A 15,588-nucleotide genomic window follows, 5' to 3' on the forward strand; every position below is an offset into this window, starting at 1 on the left:
ATGTCAGTCTTGAGCATGCTTATATAACGTGTCATCTGAGCCTGCCCTGAAGCAAACTCCGGGCAGAACATCGCCCTCTCTGTGAACATATGGGTGATCTCTGTCACCGTCTCACCATCCTGTCTCAAATCCAGAAACTCCTAAGCTAACCGTTTCCGCTCGACTTGTGGAATGTAACGAGCGCGGAACATATCCCTGAACTGCTCCCAAGTAACCGCATCTCTCTGATCATCAAAATACGATCCATTCATCAACCTCCACCAGTCCTTTGCCCCGGACCTCAGCAGGTTCAGGGCACATCTGACCTTCTGGTCAGTAGGACATGAACACGTGAAGAAACACCCCTCCATGTCGGATAGCCACCTCATGGCTTTGATGGGGTCCTGAGCCCCATCAAAAGTAGGGGTCCTCGTGTTGCCGAAGTCCCGATATTAAAAAGCCTGGATGGCTCCTACCCCTGCCGCCGTTACAGCCGCTGTGGCTGCTGCGGCAACCGCCTCAGTGAGGGCTGCATAGCGATCATCGAAATACTCCACCATGGCGGTCTTGATAGACCCAAACATCTCCGGTAACTGAGCCCGGAACATCGCAGCCACCTCATCATACAGGATCTCCCGTCTCCTGGCTTCCATCTCGTCTGGCCCCATATGGCCGATAGTCTCGGGCGCTGTCAGTGCCTCCTGTCCGCCACCTCCTGATCCTGACCCGGATCCAGTCACAAATCGTTGAGTAACCACCATGCTGAAAAATATACCAGGAAGATATCGGATATCCCACATAACAATCCGGGAACCAACTCCCAACAAAACCCTAGGTTTGTGACTTCCTTGCTACGCGTATGGGTCCTGTGCTTTCAGTAGTACGGGCCCATACTACCTTCCACACCTACCCATATTTGTCTCAAGTATCATCACAACGCCCTAAAACTATACGTAAGCTTGGCATGCACTCAATCCTCACTCCTAAAGGAAGGCTAAATATCTCATAACTGGCAGACTCATCCCAAACAACCCATCCATGAAACTTCCACCAACCCTGCAGCGCTCGTGTATGTTAGTCATACATAATGTTGAACCCAATAGACTTTTGAATACTTGATCCTACCCTAAGCCATTCATCAAACAAGAACAGGAAATAAAGCCAAACCAAACATTCTCAGGCTATTAAGATCTTAATTATGTACGGCCATGATGCATACACTAAGCAACTACAATAATCATGTCAATTTCGTATACGGAAAAACCCTAGGCTATCAGGCATCATATAATCAGGCAATTCTATCATGCAATTCTTGAAGATCCTTAGCCTAGTACTAGCATGTTGTTCTAACATATCACATAAATCAAATAATCCGTAAGGTATTTTGGGGTCTATCCGCGAGCTCCGACTGATCATACACTTGCATCCTCCATTATTATTTTGAAAACATTTTAAGAAAATCGTTTTAAAATCTTGTCCTCAGTTTGAGACTGGAGACACGCGGGTGTTTCCTCCAATTCACTCAAACCAAGGCTCTGATACCAACTTGTAACATCCATAAAATTTAAGCCAATTTAAAACTTTTTAAGTCATTCAAAAACCAATAATTATTACAAACATGTTTTCACAATGGTTTAATGTCAGAGTTTCCTAGAATCAAATCATAAAAACATAAGGAGGTGCACGATCACGCCTTCGCTTTCCCGCGATCATCAGAAGTACCTGAAACAATAATCGATAAATGTAAGCTCGAAGGCTTAGTGAGTTACCCCCAAAATACCAACGACATACGATCATAATCATATCATATAAACAAACACAACATGTATAATTAGCCATCAGTCGGACTGGACCGCCTCACAGGCCATCCGTCTATCTGGACCGCTCTCCGAGCCTTCGGAACGTCTGGACCGCCTCTCAGGGCCTTCAACCTATCCGGACCGCTCGTCGGGCCTTCCGCCTGACTAGTATGCCCTCCCGCGTCTGCAGTCTATCCAGTCCGCCCTGGGTATCTTGGCCTACAGCACAAAGCAGGACCTGCCTCAAACCCAATCCCTCAAACCAACAATCATGTGCACATAAATATCATACGCTAGCATGCAAGTACCCAATCCCTCAAACCAACAATCATGTGCACATAAATATCATACGCTAGCATGCAAGTACAGATAGTCATACAGATCTAACAGATCACTAATCATGGCAACCATCCTATAACCAGGATACCGATCTAACCGATCAATAACATAACAACCGTCCTATAACCAGGATACCGATCTCTAACATAGCAACATCCTATAACCAGGATACCGACCTACCAGGTCACTAAGCATATCACCATCCTAACTACCAGGATGCAAATCAATAAGCATATCACGCAATAAACCCGGATACAAATCCGATAAGGGCCGGCATTGGTGCCTTAGACCCTGTTGATATAGTGAGGAGAACTTACCTCACAAGTAGCTCGAAGTGATAAAGTCAAACTCCACCAAATGCAGCTCCAAGTCCAACACCTACATCCACCGATGATCCACTTCCATAAATTCCAAAATTACCAAAATACCCCCAGAAGTCAAACTGGTCAACCCTTGGTCAAGGTCAAAGTCATCGGTCAAAGTCAACAGTCCATGTTGACCCAACTCGTCGAGTGCAGCTAGCAACTCGTCGAGTTCCTTAAGAACTCAGAAAGTTGTAAAACCCTAACTGACTCGTCGACTTTCCAATCAACTCGTCGAGTCCATGCGTGTCTAGATGTCGGGGAAAACCCAAATTGACTCGTCGAGTCCTCTTACTGACTCGCCGAGTTCATGCAGAATCAGACACGGGCAATCCTTCATCCGACTCGCCGAGTCAGCTAAGCGACTCGTCGAGTTCATGCAGTCCATTTCTTATACAGATGTTTTTAAGCCACCCCAAAGCTCTATATTGTAGATCCAACCTCCTAGGGCATGGTTTCCATGTAAAGTTGCAAACTTTACGCACATGCATGGTCCTAAATGCCAAAACTAGACTAAGGGAAAGGTTAACTCAAAGGGAAGGACCCAAGCCTGCCAAATCTCATAAATTTATGGCTATAGGGACCAAGGGGAGTCCATATCTGAAGTTACAACTTTAGATCTTGCCCCAATACCCTAAATGACTTCCAAATATCGTAAAGATGGCCCTAAACCTAAGCATGAAGAGATCTAACTAAAGATAAGCCAAGGTAACAACTTGTTACCTTCAAAATGATGCCAAGATGAAGTAGAGTCAGATCCACAAGCTCCTCTTTGCTCCAAGCTTCTTATACTTCACACCTTCTTCAGAAAAATGCACCAAAATCACTCTTTAAGCCTCACAATCACTCAAGAACAAGGTTAATAGCGATTAGGGTTTCTTCTGGCCATCAAGAGGTGATAAGGGATTGGAGGAAAGGACTTAAGGTCCTTTAAATAGAGTGCAAACCCTAAAATTTAGGGTTTCATCTCCCAGCTCCTACTCGTCGATTCCGGGTCCTCCGACTCGTCGAGTAGATCCAATAATCCACGCGGGCCAACCCGCCTCTACACGACGAGTTGGGGCAAACAACTCGTCGAGTAAGTCCATAAACATGTATATAATGCTTTAAAACTTATACCTGGGAGTCAGGGTGTTACAATACCTTATTGACTTTCAGTTTGGAGTAAGTGTATCGGGTGGCACTGAAGCTGTACTCCATAGTCTCAATAGGGTGTTGAGTGCACGTCATGATGATGGATCTCTTGCAATGCTTACTGTGGATTTCTCGTATGCCTTCAATTTATTAGATAGATATGCCTTACTTCATGAGGTCAGGATGAGGTGCCCTTCCATTTCCTTATAGGTCGAATTCTTATATGGACATGCAACTAGGTTGTTTTTTGGAGATAAGAATATATGGCCCACTACTAGAGTCCAACAAGGCGACCCTTTAGGGCCACTTCTTTCTTCTCTTGTATTGTACCTAGTTATACATCAAATTATAGACAATTGCAAGCTTCTTCTTCATGATTGGTACCTTGATGATGGGACCGTCGTTGGAGATTCAGAGGAGGTGGCCAGAGTATTGGAAATCATTAGGGTGGCAGGCCCATGATTAGGGATTGAGCTGGATATCAAGAAAACTGAGCTATTTTGGCCTTCATACGATGGTAGGAAGCTTCGTACATGTTTATTCCCTGCTGACATTGGGCGACCGTTATTGGGGGTGAATTTTCTTGGGGGAGCTGCTAGTAGAGATGCGAGTTTTATTAGCGGGTTAGCCGTGAAGAGGGCTGCCAAGGCTATTGATTTGATGCGCCTTCTACCACAGTTACATGACCCCCAAAGTGAGCTCCTTTTGCTTCGACCTTGCATGGGCATCGCCAAACTTTTCTTTGGCCTGAGGGCGTTCCAACCCGTTCACATGAAAGAGGTTGCTTTGTGTTTTGATAAAGGGTTATGTGGGTCGATTGAGGACATTGTGGTTTGTGGGGGTCTGTTCTTTGGAAGCCTTCAATGGCGACTGGCTTCATTACCAATTAGGTTTGGTGGTTTGGGGTTGTACTCAGTAGTAGAGGCTTCCTCATATGCTTTTATGGCCTCACGAGTTCAATCGTGGATGTTACAAGACCACATCTTACGATATAGTGGCATATGTGGTATGGATTCAGATTATGTTTGTGGTTTGGCCTGTCTTCGTGATACGATTCCGGGCTTTGACTTCAACGGTTTCACTGATAAGGACACTGCCCCTCCAAAAGCCCAACATTCATTGGCGAGTGCCCTTTTTAGTAAAATTGTCCAAGACATGGAAGTTCACTTCGACAAGACGATTAGGCATAAAGCATTTTTTGAGTGTCTAAGGGCCTCACATGCTCATGATTTTCTTATGACTATTCCTATTGATGGTTTTGGCCAACATATGTCACCAGTGGAGTATCGTGTCATCCTCAAGTATCACCTTATGATCCCTTTATTTCCGGCTGATGAGACTTGTCCTGTTTGTCGCAAGGCATGCTTGGACTCCTTTGGGAGCATGAAATTCATTGCAAATAGCTCCCGAGTTTCAAGTACCGACACGATCTGATTAGGGATGTTCTTTTCGACATATTTAGGTGTGTTGGGGTTTTTGCCAAGAAAGAGGCACATGTGAACTTTCTGACTGACCCATTGGAAGGAAGATCAACACTTAGACCAACTGATGTTTTAGTATTTGGATGGGCTGGAGGGAAGCATGCATGTGTGGATCTAACATGGGTTTCCCTTCTTGTCGGCTTGTGGAGTGGGGTTTTCACTGTGGGGCAAGCTGCTTTAAAAGCTACATCATGCAAAGTGGCAAACCATGAGAAAGCGTGCATGAAAAATCAACACACATTTATACCTTTTGCATTTGATACTTTCGGTTTCCTTGCGCCAGAAGCTGTGGAGCTACTCAATAGAGTCCAACGGGTCATGCATGGTAATGTTATGACCCCAATATCTATAAATGTTGTTTTTAAAAGAATTAGTTTTGCCATCCAAAAAGGGGTTGCGACACAGCTTGTTGCTCGTTTATCCGCTACGTCTATGTAAAACTTTATTTTATTTTGTGGAAGTACATTATAATTTATTTAAATTAAACATAAAGGAACATAAATTTTCATTCCACTTTCTTGGAGCATGTTTTGAACCATAAGAAGACTTTAAGAACTTACAAACTCTTTTTTCCCCTTTGGAATGGAATCCAAGAGGCAAACCCACATAACCATGTTCATCCAAATCACCATATAAAATGCGTTATTAATGTCAAGCTGAAATAAAGACCAATTTGAATTAATAGCAAGAGTAATAACAAATCTAATTGTCACCATCTTTGCAACATGATAAAAAGTATCATCGTAGTCAATTCTCTCTCGTTGATTGTAACCCTTAGCAACCAATCTGGATTTATGTCTCTCAATCTCTCCATTTGACTTCTATTTAATTTTGTACACCCACATACATCCTATAGGTTTTCTATCAGGAGGCAAATTTGTAACTATCCAAGTCTGATTCCAATACAATGCCTCCATTTCCTCATTCATGGCTTTAATCCAATTTAAATCATTTGCAACCTCAAAATAAGTCTGTGGTTCACCAATTTTATTTATATTTGAAATAAAATGTTTATTTTCAAAATCAAGAAAAGCATAACTAGCATTTCTTTCAATACCATATTTATACTTTCCCTTAATTATATAATCACTGAATTTTCGAGGCAATTTAGACTCACGACTATACCTCCTATTACCTACAAAATGATTTTCATGAAGATTAGATGTAGAAAATATATTTTTCCTCAAATAGATTGGGAATTTATAAAGTAACCATCTCATGCTGCAAAGTTCTTGCCATATCATCTTGAATACCTTACTGACCTGATCCAGTTGCACCCAAAGAACATGTACAATCGTGATCAAAATTAGTTGCATTCAAGGAATGATTTGCATCAACATTTCCACCATGATTGTTGCTACTATAACTTCTCATGGAATGATTATCATTCACTATATCATATACAATCAACTCATCACATGAAAAAGGATCCCAAGGAAAAGAACAATCAGAAAAGAATCATCAGAAAAACACCATCAGATTTAGAAGCCATTTTGTATGGAAAAACAGATTCATAGAGCTTCACATCCCTGGAAAAGAAAGAAATTATATTATCAAGACTATAAAGTTTATACCCTTCTTTTCTCATTAGAATAGCCAATTAACACACACTTCTTTGACCTCTTAGAAAATTTGTCTGAAACATTAAGTTTAGCAGCAAAGCATAAATAACCAAACACCCTAATATTATCAAAAATAGGATAACGCTTATAAACCAACTCAAAAGGTGACTTCCCTTTAAGAACAAAAGAGGGAAGTTTGTTTATTAAAAAACAACATTAAGAACCGCATCTCCCCAAAACTTTATGAGTAACCCAAACTAAAACAATAAAGATCTTAAAACATTTGCAAGATGTCTATGTTTTCTTTCAACAACACCATCTTGTTGTGGTGTATAAACACAATTGGTTTGATGAACAATCCCTTTGCTTTCAAAAAAATCATTATAATATTATCACATTCAGTTCCATTGTTTGACCTCAAAATCTTAATTTTAGTACTAAACTAATTCTCATGAAATGTATAAAAACTTTGAAAACAAGTGAAAACTTCTTCTTTGGTTTTTAACAGATATACCCAAGTTGCCCTTGGAAAATCAACTATAGTTAGAAAAAACCTAAAACTCCCATAAGTAATAACTTTGTAGGGGCCCCAAACATCAACATGAACAAGTTATCCTATGAAACTGGTTTATGTGAAGGAAAATACTCTCTAGTTTGTTTAGCTTTATGATTCACTTCATAGGGATGAATAAATTCATTACCAAATTTCAAGGAATCTTTTAAATAGTTTAAAGCTTGATCAACATGATGCCCAAGTCTATTACGCCAAATTAACTTTGAAACAAAACAAGTAGTAGACTTAGACAACAAGGACCTACCACTATTTTTACTATTAAAACAGTAAAGTACTCCAAATTCATTACCAATATCCACAATCTCCTTGGACAACGAATCATGAACAACAAACTTATGTTCATTAAAAACAACTTGACACTTATTATCCCTACATAATTTGTGAACAAATGAAAGATTAACATGAAATTCTGGAACAACAAAGACATCAAGTAAGGATATAGAATTAGACAAGTGCATATTTCCAAATTTATTAACTCTTGTAGTTGATCCATTTGGATGATCAACTTTAAGATTTAACTTAGAAATATCCACAATATCAACTAATTGTGATTTAGCAGTAGTCATATGTTGACTAGCTTCTGAATCTACAACCCAATTAGTATTACCAGAAAAAAACATTATTACAAGTAATCTTGTGGCTAGGCTTAATATTCCTTCAACTCGTTGTCCTTTATGTCATAATATGGAGGAGAGCTCGGAGCATCTATTATTCTTATGTGATTATGCTAGAGACATTTGGAGATGGTTTATTGGATGGTCTAATATCTAGAATGATATTCCTTCTTCATGATCTAATCTTATGTCTAGGCTCGACTCAACAAGTGTGGGAAAAGGTTTGAAGAAATTGCTCATGTCACTTGTTTATTCGCTATTATGGATGATTTGGAAGGCGTGAAACGTGTTAGTTTTCAGAAATGAAAGGTGAGCTATATTGAACGTGGCAGACGATATTTGCATTAGCATTTTTAATTGGATTAAGTGTAGATCCATATTTTCCATTCTTGTTTGGTTTGATTGGTGTATGTCTCATTTCTTAAACTTTTCTTGTATCAAGACTTAATCTTCTCTCTTAAGCTTTTTGTTTGCTGATGATAACTTTTGCTCGTCGTTAAAAAAATTGCCATATTGACATTAAAAGACATGTCCTCAGCAAATTGTTTCTCACTTATAAGGGACATGATCTTAGAATATTGATCAGAAGTAAGAAAATGTTGATAAGCCTTATCCACATAACATGAAGAAGCGTTAGAAGACTCATTCACATGTGAAGCAACAACATAAGTATTATTTGAAAACTTGTTAGTACTGTTAAAATCATTTTTATGTTTAAAATATTTGGGAAATCCAATTAATTTGTAACATCTCTCAATGGTATGGCCTTTTGAGACCACAATGGTTGCATTGAAAAACCTGTTTTTTACCTTTGGATTTCCTAATGTCATTAGTTTTACTAGCAAAAGCAAAAGATTAAGTTATATTGGAAGACACAATTATAGAACCATGTTTCAGATTAGACTATTCTCTAGAAACAATTGAAAAAGTAGTTTTCACGTTAGGGAAATGTTCAAGAAGAAAAATATGACTCTTAACCTGACTAAAAGAGTCATATGAACCACTAAGAAACTGCATTAAACTCACTAACTTTGAATGATTATTAATTTGAGTTGCACCTTCACATGTACAATCATTTAAATTAGTAAAACCATCAAATTCCTTCCAAATAGCATAAAGTTTATCAAAGTAATCAACAATACTTAAGCCACTTTGAGTAAGAGTATTAATACGCATACGCTGATGCAAGTTAAACACAATTAAGCCATCAACCTTATTATATGTATCAAACAGTTCACTCCAAATATCGAGAGAAAATTTGGAACAAGCATGTACAACACATATAGACTTAGATAAAGATCATAAGATCCAAGAACAAACAATAACATTTACTCTATCCCACTTAAGTGACTTAACAAGACCATCCTTCATTTTAACAATAGTACCATCAACAAATCTAATTTTATTTCCAGCCCTTAGCGCTCTTGTCATTGAGCTCCTCCAGATCCTAAAATTTCCAGTTCCAAGAAGTTAAAAACTAATAATAATGGTAACTGTATTGTCAAATGGATGAAAATAAAGAGGATCATCAAAATCAATAGTTTCAATTTTATTAGACGATTCATCAGTTTAGGGAGTACTACCAGTCATATTTACAAGACAAAAAACCTACCAATCAGATCAAACAGAAGATTCACACAAATACACATAATTCAGAGCAACACACAGAAATCAACCAGGATTAACCCAAACAAACAACAGGTGTGCGAAACTTACACTGATTCAACAAAGAAACTCTGCAAACAACAATAATTAGCCCAAACAAAAAACAGGCGTGCGAAACTTATAGTGATTCCACCAAAAAAGCTTTGCAAGAAGCAAGGTAGTTTTGTTAGATCAACAAGATCAAACACTGTAGCAGAACGACATTCAAATGCTAGGAATCACCTACGTTTATAGAACTCGTTTGCACAAATTTAGCTACAACGAAAAGGCTTAGTGTTGGTCATTAGGATAACAATAATCAACCTAATCGTTTACTACCAACCCCTCGTTTACTACTAAACACTGAGACGAAGAACTACCGAAGATGACAACGCCAACAAACAACAATCGCAGATCGATCAATAAGCCTTCAAACACCAAGAACAGACCCAATTAAGCATAAAAAACCTATATCAACCAAAAGGACAACAAACCTAGATCTAGACGTGAAATAGCAAGAAATCAAGAACAAGCAAAAGCTCGCTCTGATACCATGAACAAAACACTAAAAACCGACAACATCAACAATTCTTTTATTGTAAGTAAAAAACCAGATGGGTTGAAAAAGACTTACAATGGAAAACTCACTATAATTCTCAATCACTCAATACAACAATACTCACTACAACACACCGCCACTGTCGAGATTTTACTAGTTTTATAATTTATATAATGTATCTTTACATATAAGTTAAAAAATAAAGTAAAATCAAGCAAAACAGATAAAAGGGTAATTTTATCATTTTATATGTATTCCAACTTTATTTCATGCAAACCATACAAAATCTAGAATTAATTCTAATTCCATTTCCTGTCAACCAAACATAATATGAAAATTAGATTTAAATTCCTTACTAATTCTTTTTTCAATTTCTTCAAAAACATTATGCGAACAAAACAACACCATAATATAATTCTCAAACTTAAGGATAAAAGTATTTATATTCATAACCCTATCAAATCCAATCTAATCCAATATGATCCGACCCGGCCCAATCCAACACAACCTAATATCCTAAACAAATGTAGTCTTGCTATGCATTTTGGTGTGGTAAGTGTACTTGAAACCCGACCCAATACGTGAATATGTATATATGATAAACCTGCTGGGCTATAAAAGATATGGGCTGAAAGCCTGAAAGCGGGCTAGGTAGGTTGGATGGGCTATTTATGGGCCTCTTCTACATAAAACACAATCTCGAACAAAACCCTAGCAATATTTACAGATAAAGCTTTACGCCATTTCGATTCTTGCCACCGTTTCTGCAACCTGCTCATCTAACAATGGTAATCTCTCCCCCTCTACATCCTCTATATCTTACACACACACATACACACACGCACAATGAACAGAAGAGCAGATTTCGACGTTGTTTTGTGATTTCTCGTTTTGATTCTTTGACGATGGTGTTCTTTTTAAGTGTAGGCCTCAGAGAGGAAGCTTGCGAACCCAATGAGGGAAATTAAGGTTCAGAAACTCGTCCTCAATATTTCAGTCGGAGAAAGCGGCGATCGTCTCACCCGTGCTGCCAAGGTATTTATTTACTCCCCATAAAATTTTCAAACCGAGTTTTAGATTTACACTCTGTATCTTGCGATTTTGACATTATGTGTGTGATGAATACGATTTAGGTTTTGGAGCAACTGAGCGGCCAATCCCCTGTTTTCTCAAAGGGTAAGAGCTATTTTCATCCACATTAACATCATTCCCGTTTCAGTTTTCTATCTTGTATCATATGTTCTTTTCTTTGAGCTCGTTTAATCTGAATCTAAGTATAGAAAATAGTCCGATGGTACAGTTAGTGGTTAAATGGGATTTCGTTTTTATCCACCGATATCAGTTATTATAAAAGTTACTGTAAAAGGCGTGATTCTGTTTTCATGAATGGCGAATTGGTTTGCTCTCAAGCTCAGACAATCAAATAGCTTAGTTTGGGAGCTTTTTGTTTGATTAGAAAGTCCATTACAGACTTACAGTTTATTTCATCACAAGGCACGATTGAAATTAGAACAGTGTACTTGTTGCGTGCTCTTTCTTGCCCAATATAGTTTGATCCACACATAGTTCAATCAATCTGAAGCACCTAAAATACCCTTTCAATAACAATGTAATAGGAGTTACCACGCCAAACAAAGTTACCTATGACTAATTGTTTTATTTTGATTTTTACAGCAAGGTACACTGTGAGGTCTTTTGGGATCAGGCGTAATGAAAAGATTGCATGTTATGTCACTGTTAGAGGAGACAAGGCCATGCAACTTTTGGAAAGTGGTTTGAAGGTGAAGGAATACGAGTTGTTGAGGCGCAACTTTAGTGACACTGGATGCTTTGGATTTGGTATTCAAGAGCACATCGATCTTGGTATCAAGTAAGTCTATCTTTGTCTTAATGGATAAAGGAAAGGGACTGAATGAGACTAAATGACCATTTTTATAGCTTAATGGATTAAGTGAATTATTATTTTTATGATGATAGGTATGATCCGTCTACGGGTATCTATGGTATGGATTTCTTTGTGGTTCTAGAACGTCCCGGATACCGTGTTGGCCGTCGTCGTAGGTGCAAGGCGCGTGTTGGGATCCAACACCGAGTGACAAAGGATGATGCAATGAAATGGTTTCAAGTGAAATACGAGGGTGTCATTCTCAACAAATCTCAACAAATTGGAGCTTAGATTTATTATCAATATTATTGTCTTCTTTTTGTAAAATTTTGGAGTTTGGTTCTTGAAAGTTTTACTATTGAGGATTATGGTTAATGTGAGTTTTGTTTTGTTTTGGACCCTTTTGAAGGAAATATGAATTTTAGTTATGCTTTTGATTTAGACGATCTTTAATAAAAATCAATCTAACGAAGAAAATGTTACATTTTTTTTTGAAGAATGTAAAATTCCATTATTGATTGAAATTTTATGCTTTTAATGATAAAAAGACCAATGAAGACGAGAGTAACCTAAAAGTTTAGGCTCTATTTGTCATACATGACATAATATGATAATTTTATATTGAGTTTAATGTGCATTTGATTAAGATACGAGTGATTTCGGTAATGGCACAGTAGAGTGTTTCAAGTTCTAGTTTGGTAAAAGAGAAATCGGCATCCAGAGAACTAGTGGATAACTTTTTGGTTTGATAGCAACTCTGGTGGAAGTAAGTATGTAAGATATTAATCTTCCATGTGTTTTGCTATCTATCAAAAAAACAGGTATCCATTCCAAAAATTTTGGACAAAGTGTAGACGTTTAAGGAATATGTTGGAAAACTTATGGTATATTATGTAACTTTATTTTGATTAGTAATAAATTTACGGGTTATTATAGTAATTAAACATGACATATTACATAAGGCAAACTGCCTTAAATACGTCTTTCACGGATTTTGTGATCTGAATGTCAATCACAATAATAGCTTAAGCATCTTGCTTCTGAACAATAATATGTTTATGAAAGGTGCTTTTGGTTCGTGGTAGATGTGTAGCCTCATCATCACCACCTATATGCTTATCTTTTATTTTTGCTATTTCTCAAATGAATGGTCAAAATGTGAATGTAATTAAGAAATGTGGTCATATTGGTGAATATCCCCAGTTTAATACATTTTTTTTGTTAAGTACATTGCGATCTACATAAAACATTCATGCACAGCCATGATCTTCCATGAACAGCAGCAAAATTCTGCATGAAAATATCAGACAAGAAGATACCACAGAGCTCAAGTCTTCAATATGTCCATTTTGCAGTATCAATTTATCAATAGCAAATCAGGACTGTAGTCAAACCAACTACCTAGTAAAATTCATCACAGTAAAAAAAACAATGAGAAATAGCAACATACTTCCATTTACTTGTATATTATGACATTATACTCTGAAAGTTCTACCCAATTAAACTTGAGTAAAAAATTATCGATTAACGATAATTTTTCATCTATTTTTCCTTTTAAAATCTTTAGGACCAACAAGATCCTCCATACATTCATTCATCTCCTCCAACAACTTTCCCGCCAATTCCAACTTCCCCAATCTCTTCAAATTACTAATCATGGATCTATAAACATAAATCGAAGGACGAATTTGCCCTCGCTTCATCTCTTCAAAGAGTCTCAATGATTCTTCCACATTTCCAGATCGGAAAAAACACTCAATCAAAGCAGTATAAGTCCTCAAATCAAATTTCAATCCCACTTCCCCAACCTCTTTCATAACCACCACACACAAATCAAATCTCCCGACCTTTCGCAAACTATTTACCACTGTATTATACGAAACAATATCCGGGGGTATTTCTGTCTTTTTCATATTGGAAAACACATCAAGCATTTCATCCAATCGTCCCTCTTTACCATATACCCCCAAAATGGTATTATAAGTAAGCAAATCTGGTTTACATTTTAAACTCTTCATATTATCAAAAACAAGAATCGCATTATGTACGTGTCCACATTCTGCAAATCCGTAAATAATCCGGTTAAAAACTGTCACATCTCTAGTGTAATTTAAGTCTGAGATTTCTTTAAGGAAAGATAAAATGAAAGTTAAATCGTTGCTCTTGGAAATGGCTTTGGTGGTGTAAAAATAGGTGGTGGAGTTCATAGGAAGGTGGTTAATGTACATATGTTTGAAAATATGGGCGGCGATTTTTGTATTGTTGTTTTCACTGGCGGCGTTGAGGAGGAGATTGTATGATGGGAGGATGTCGATGCCATTGATGGCGTGTTTATTGTGTAATAATTGGAGGAGAATAGTAGCTGCTTGGAGGTTTTTTGTTTTACAGAGATTATTGATGTGATTGGTGCATAATTCGTTGATGGAATTTGGGGTTTTTTGTAACTCAGATATGATTTTGTCCAAGATTTGATGTGCTAATTCTTCGTCCTCAATGGATGCTTGAGTTACCAATGAACGGGTTTTGAATGTGCAGGTTCTTAGCATGGGATATAGTGGACGTATCCATGGAAGTTTAACTGGGGTTGATGTGATTTGCATCTGCATAAGTAAGATTAGTTAAAATTTACAGTACATTATGGTCGACATTATGTATTTAGACTAAACAAGCTGTAGTCTATTGTGGAGATTTTTGCAACAATGGTGGTTTCTTTTTAACAAAAAAAAAAAAACATAGCTCAAGTACTCCCAATCAAATGCAAAATGCGTACAAAAAACAGAGCCAAAACACATACGACAAATGAGAATTTGAAAAACCCTAATGAAAACGCAAGAATATCAATCACCGTGAAGCAGAAATGGATGTTAACAAGCACAAACCCTAGAGTGAAATGCGAAATTTTAAATTTTGCAAAGAGAAGAAAAACGACTTACATGTAGTACCTTCGGAGAGAAATCTGATTCTCCACGATCAGAACTCTGGTAGCTACAACTATTGCATAAGGAGGAAATACACAACAAATAGGGGGTTTTCCATCGGGGAATAACCACTATTTTCAAGCGATTCGAAGCAGATAGCATCTAATCCGACAATATTTTTTCGATTTTTAGGGTTTATCTAGGGTTTAAGCAGAATGTCAGCATTTTGAATAGTCGGTTACAAATGTCATCGCTCAATTGTCCATTTTGCCCCTGACGACCTTTTGGGGTATACGAGGGTTCTTGCCATAGCGATTGATGCTGTTTTGAAGTTGAATTGAAACTGGAATTGCTAAAAGGTTTCCCGCAATTGAGTTGGGAGTAAAATTCTGAGTGCGGTTGCTTTGGTGTTGCCCTCAGATTTCTTTGCAATTGTGGGATATTTCCAACTGCCCATTAAATCTTAGTTGCAATATAACAATATTTGGTTAATCCCCCCTTTGTATGTGCTTTTATTGGTTCTGGTGCAGATTTTAGCTGAGTTCATTTATAGTAGTCTTCAATACTTCAATTTAGGGGTGAGTTGGGTTTCTGAACCAGCCAGGATAGAACTGATTCGCAATCGAAAAATGAGAATCAAATTTATGGATACGAAGGAATTGAGAACCGAACCGACATATTCGGTTTCAAATCGGTTCCGGTTCGGCTCCAACGAGTATTTTGCACACTCCTAGTTGT

The 15,588-nt window shown here is 37.7% G+C and overlaps 2 protein-coding genes across 4 annotated transcripts; one reads left to right on the top strand and one right to left on the bottom strand.

Annotated features, from left to right (window-relative positions):
- The first annotated feature begins 10,733 nt into the window (after nucleotides 1-10,733).
- LOC145107468 (large ribosomal subunit protein uL5) lies at nucleotides 10,734-12,373 on the top strand. The gene is made up of 5 exons (XM_079044365.1): nucleotides 10,734-10,835; nucleotides 10,975-11,082; nucleotides 11,181-11,223; nucleotides 11,722-11,917; nucleotides 12,025-12,373. The coding sequence occupies exons 1-5, from the start codon at nucleotides 10,833-10,835 to the stop codon at nucleotides 12,221-12,223; spliced, it is 549 nt and encodes a 182-aa protein (XP_078900491.1). The 5' UTR covers nucleotides 10,734-10,832; the 3' UTR covers nucleotides 12,224-12,373.
- A 724-nt stretch (nucleotides 12,374-13,097) lies between these two features.
- LOC145107470 (Tetratricopeptide repeat (TPR)-like superfamily protein) lies at nucleotides 13,098-15,294 on the bottom strand. 3 transcript variants are annotated; one of them, XM_079044367.1, is made up of 3 exons: nucleotides 14,866-15,293; nucleotides 13,428-14,532; nucleotides 13,098-13,333 (listed from the first exon to the last, which is right to left on the bottom strand). In XM_079044367.1, the coding sequence occupies exons 1-2, from the start codon at nucleotides 15,010-15,012 to the stop codon at nucleotides 13,471-13,473; spliced, it is 1,209 nt and encodes a 402-aa protein (XP_078900493.1). In that variant the 5' UTR covers nucleotides 15,013-15,293; the 3' UTR covers nucleotides 13,098-13,333; nucleotides 13,428-13,470. The 3 variants fall into 3 exon arrangements, with proteins under 3 accessions (XP_078900493.1, XP_078900494.1, XP_078900492.1); XM_079044368.1 differs by having other exon boundaries at nucleotides 13,098-14,532; nucleotides 14,875-15,294; XM_079044366.1 differs by having other exon boundaries at nucleotides 13,098-14,532.
- Between the last annotated feature and the right edge of the window lie 294 nt (nucleotides 15,295-15,588).

The sequence above is a fragment of the Lactuca virosa genome, chromosome 4 (genome assembly GCF_052849685.1).
Source record: "Lactuca virosa cultivar CGN04683 chromosome 4, Lactuca_virosa_CGN04683_v6, whole genome shotgun sequence".
Taxonomy (NCBI): domain Eukaryota; kingdom Viridiplantae; phylum Streptophyta; class Magnoliopsida; order Asterales; family Asteraceae; genus Lactuca; species Lactuca virosa.

Excerpts from the sequence above, each read along its gene's own strand:
- LOC145107468 (XM_079044365.1), top strand. Across the intron at positions 11,083-11,180 it reads GTCTCACCCGTGCTGCCAAG|GTTTTGGAGCAACTGAGCGG; the intron begins GTATTTATTTAC and ends AATACGATTTAG. Across the intron at positions 11,224-11,721 it reads ATCCCCTGTTTTCTCAAAGG|CAAGGTACACTGTGAGGTCT; the intron begins GTAAGAGCTATT and ends TGATTTTTACAG.
- LOC145107470 (XM_079044367.1), bottom strand. The coding sequence starts at position 15,012 with ATGCTATCTGCTTCGAATCGCTTGAAAATAGTGGTTATTCCCCGATGG. Across the intron at positions 14,533-14,865 it reads TCTCTCCGAAGGTACTACAT|ATGCAAATCACATCAACCCC; the intron begins GTAAGTCGTTTT and ends TTACTTATGCAG.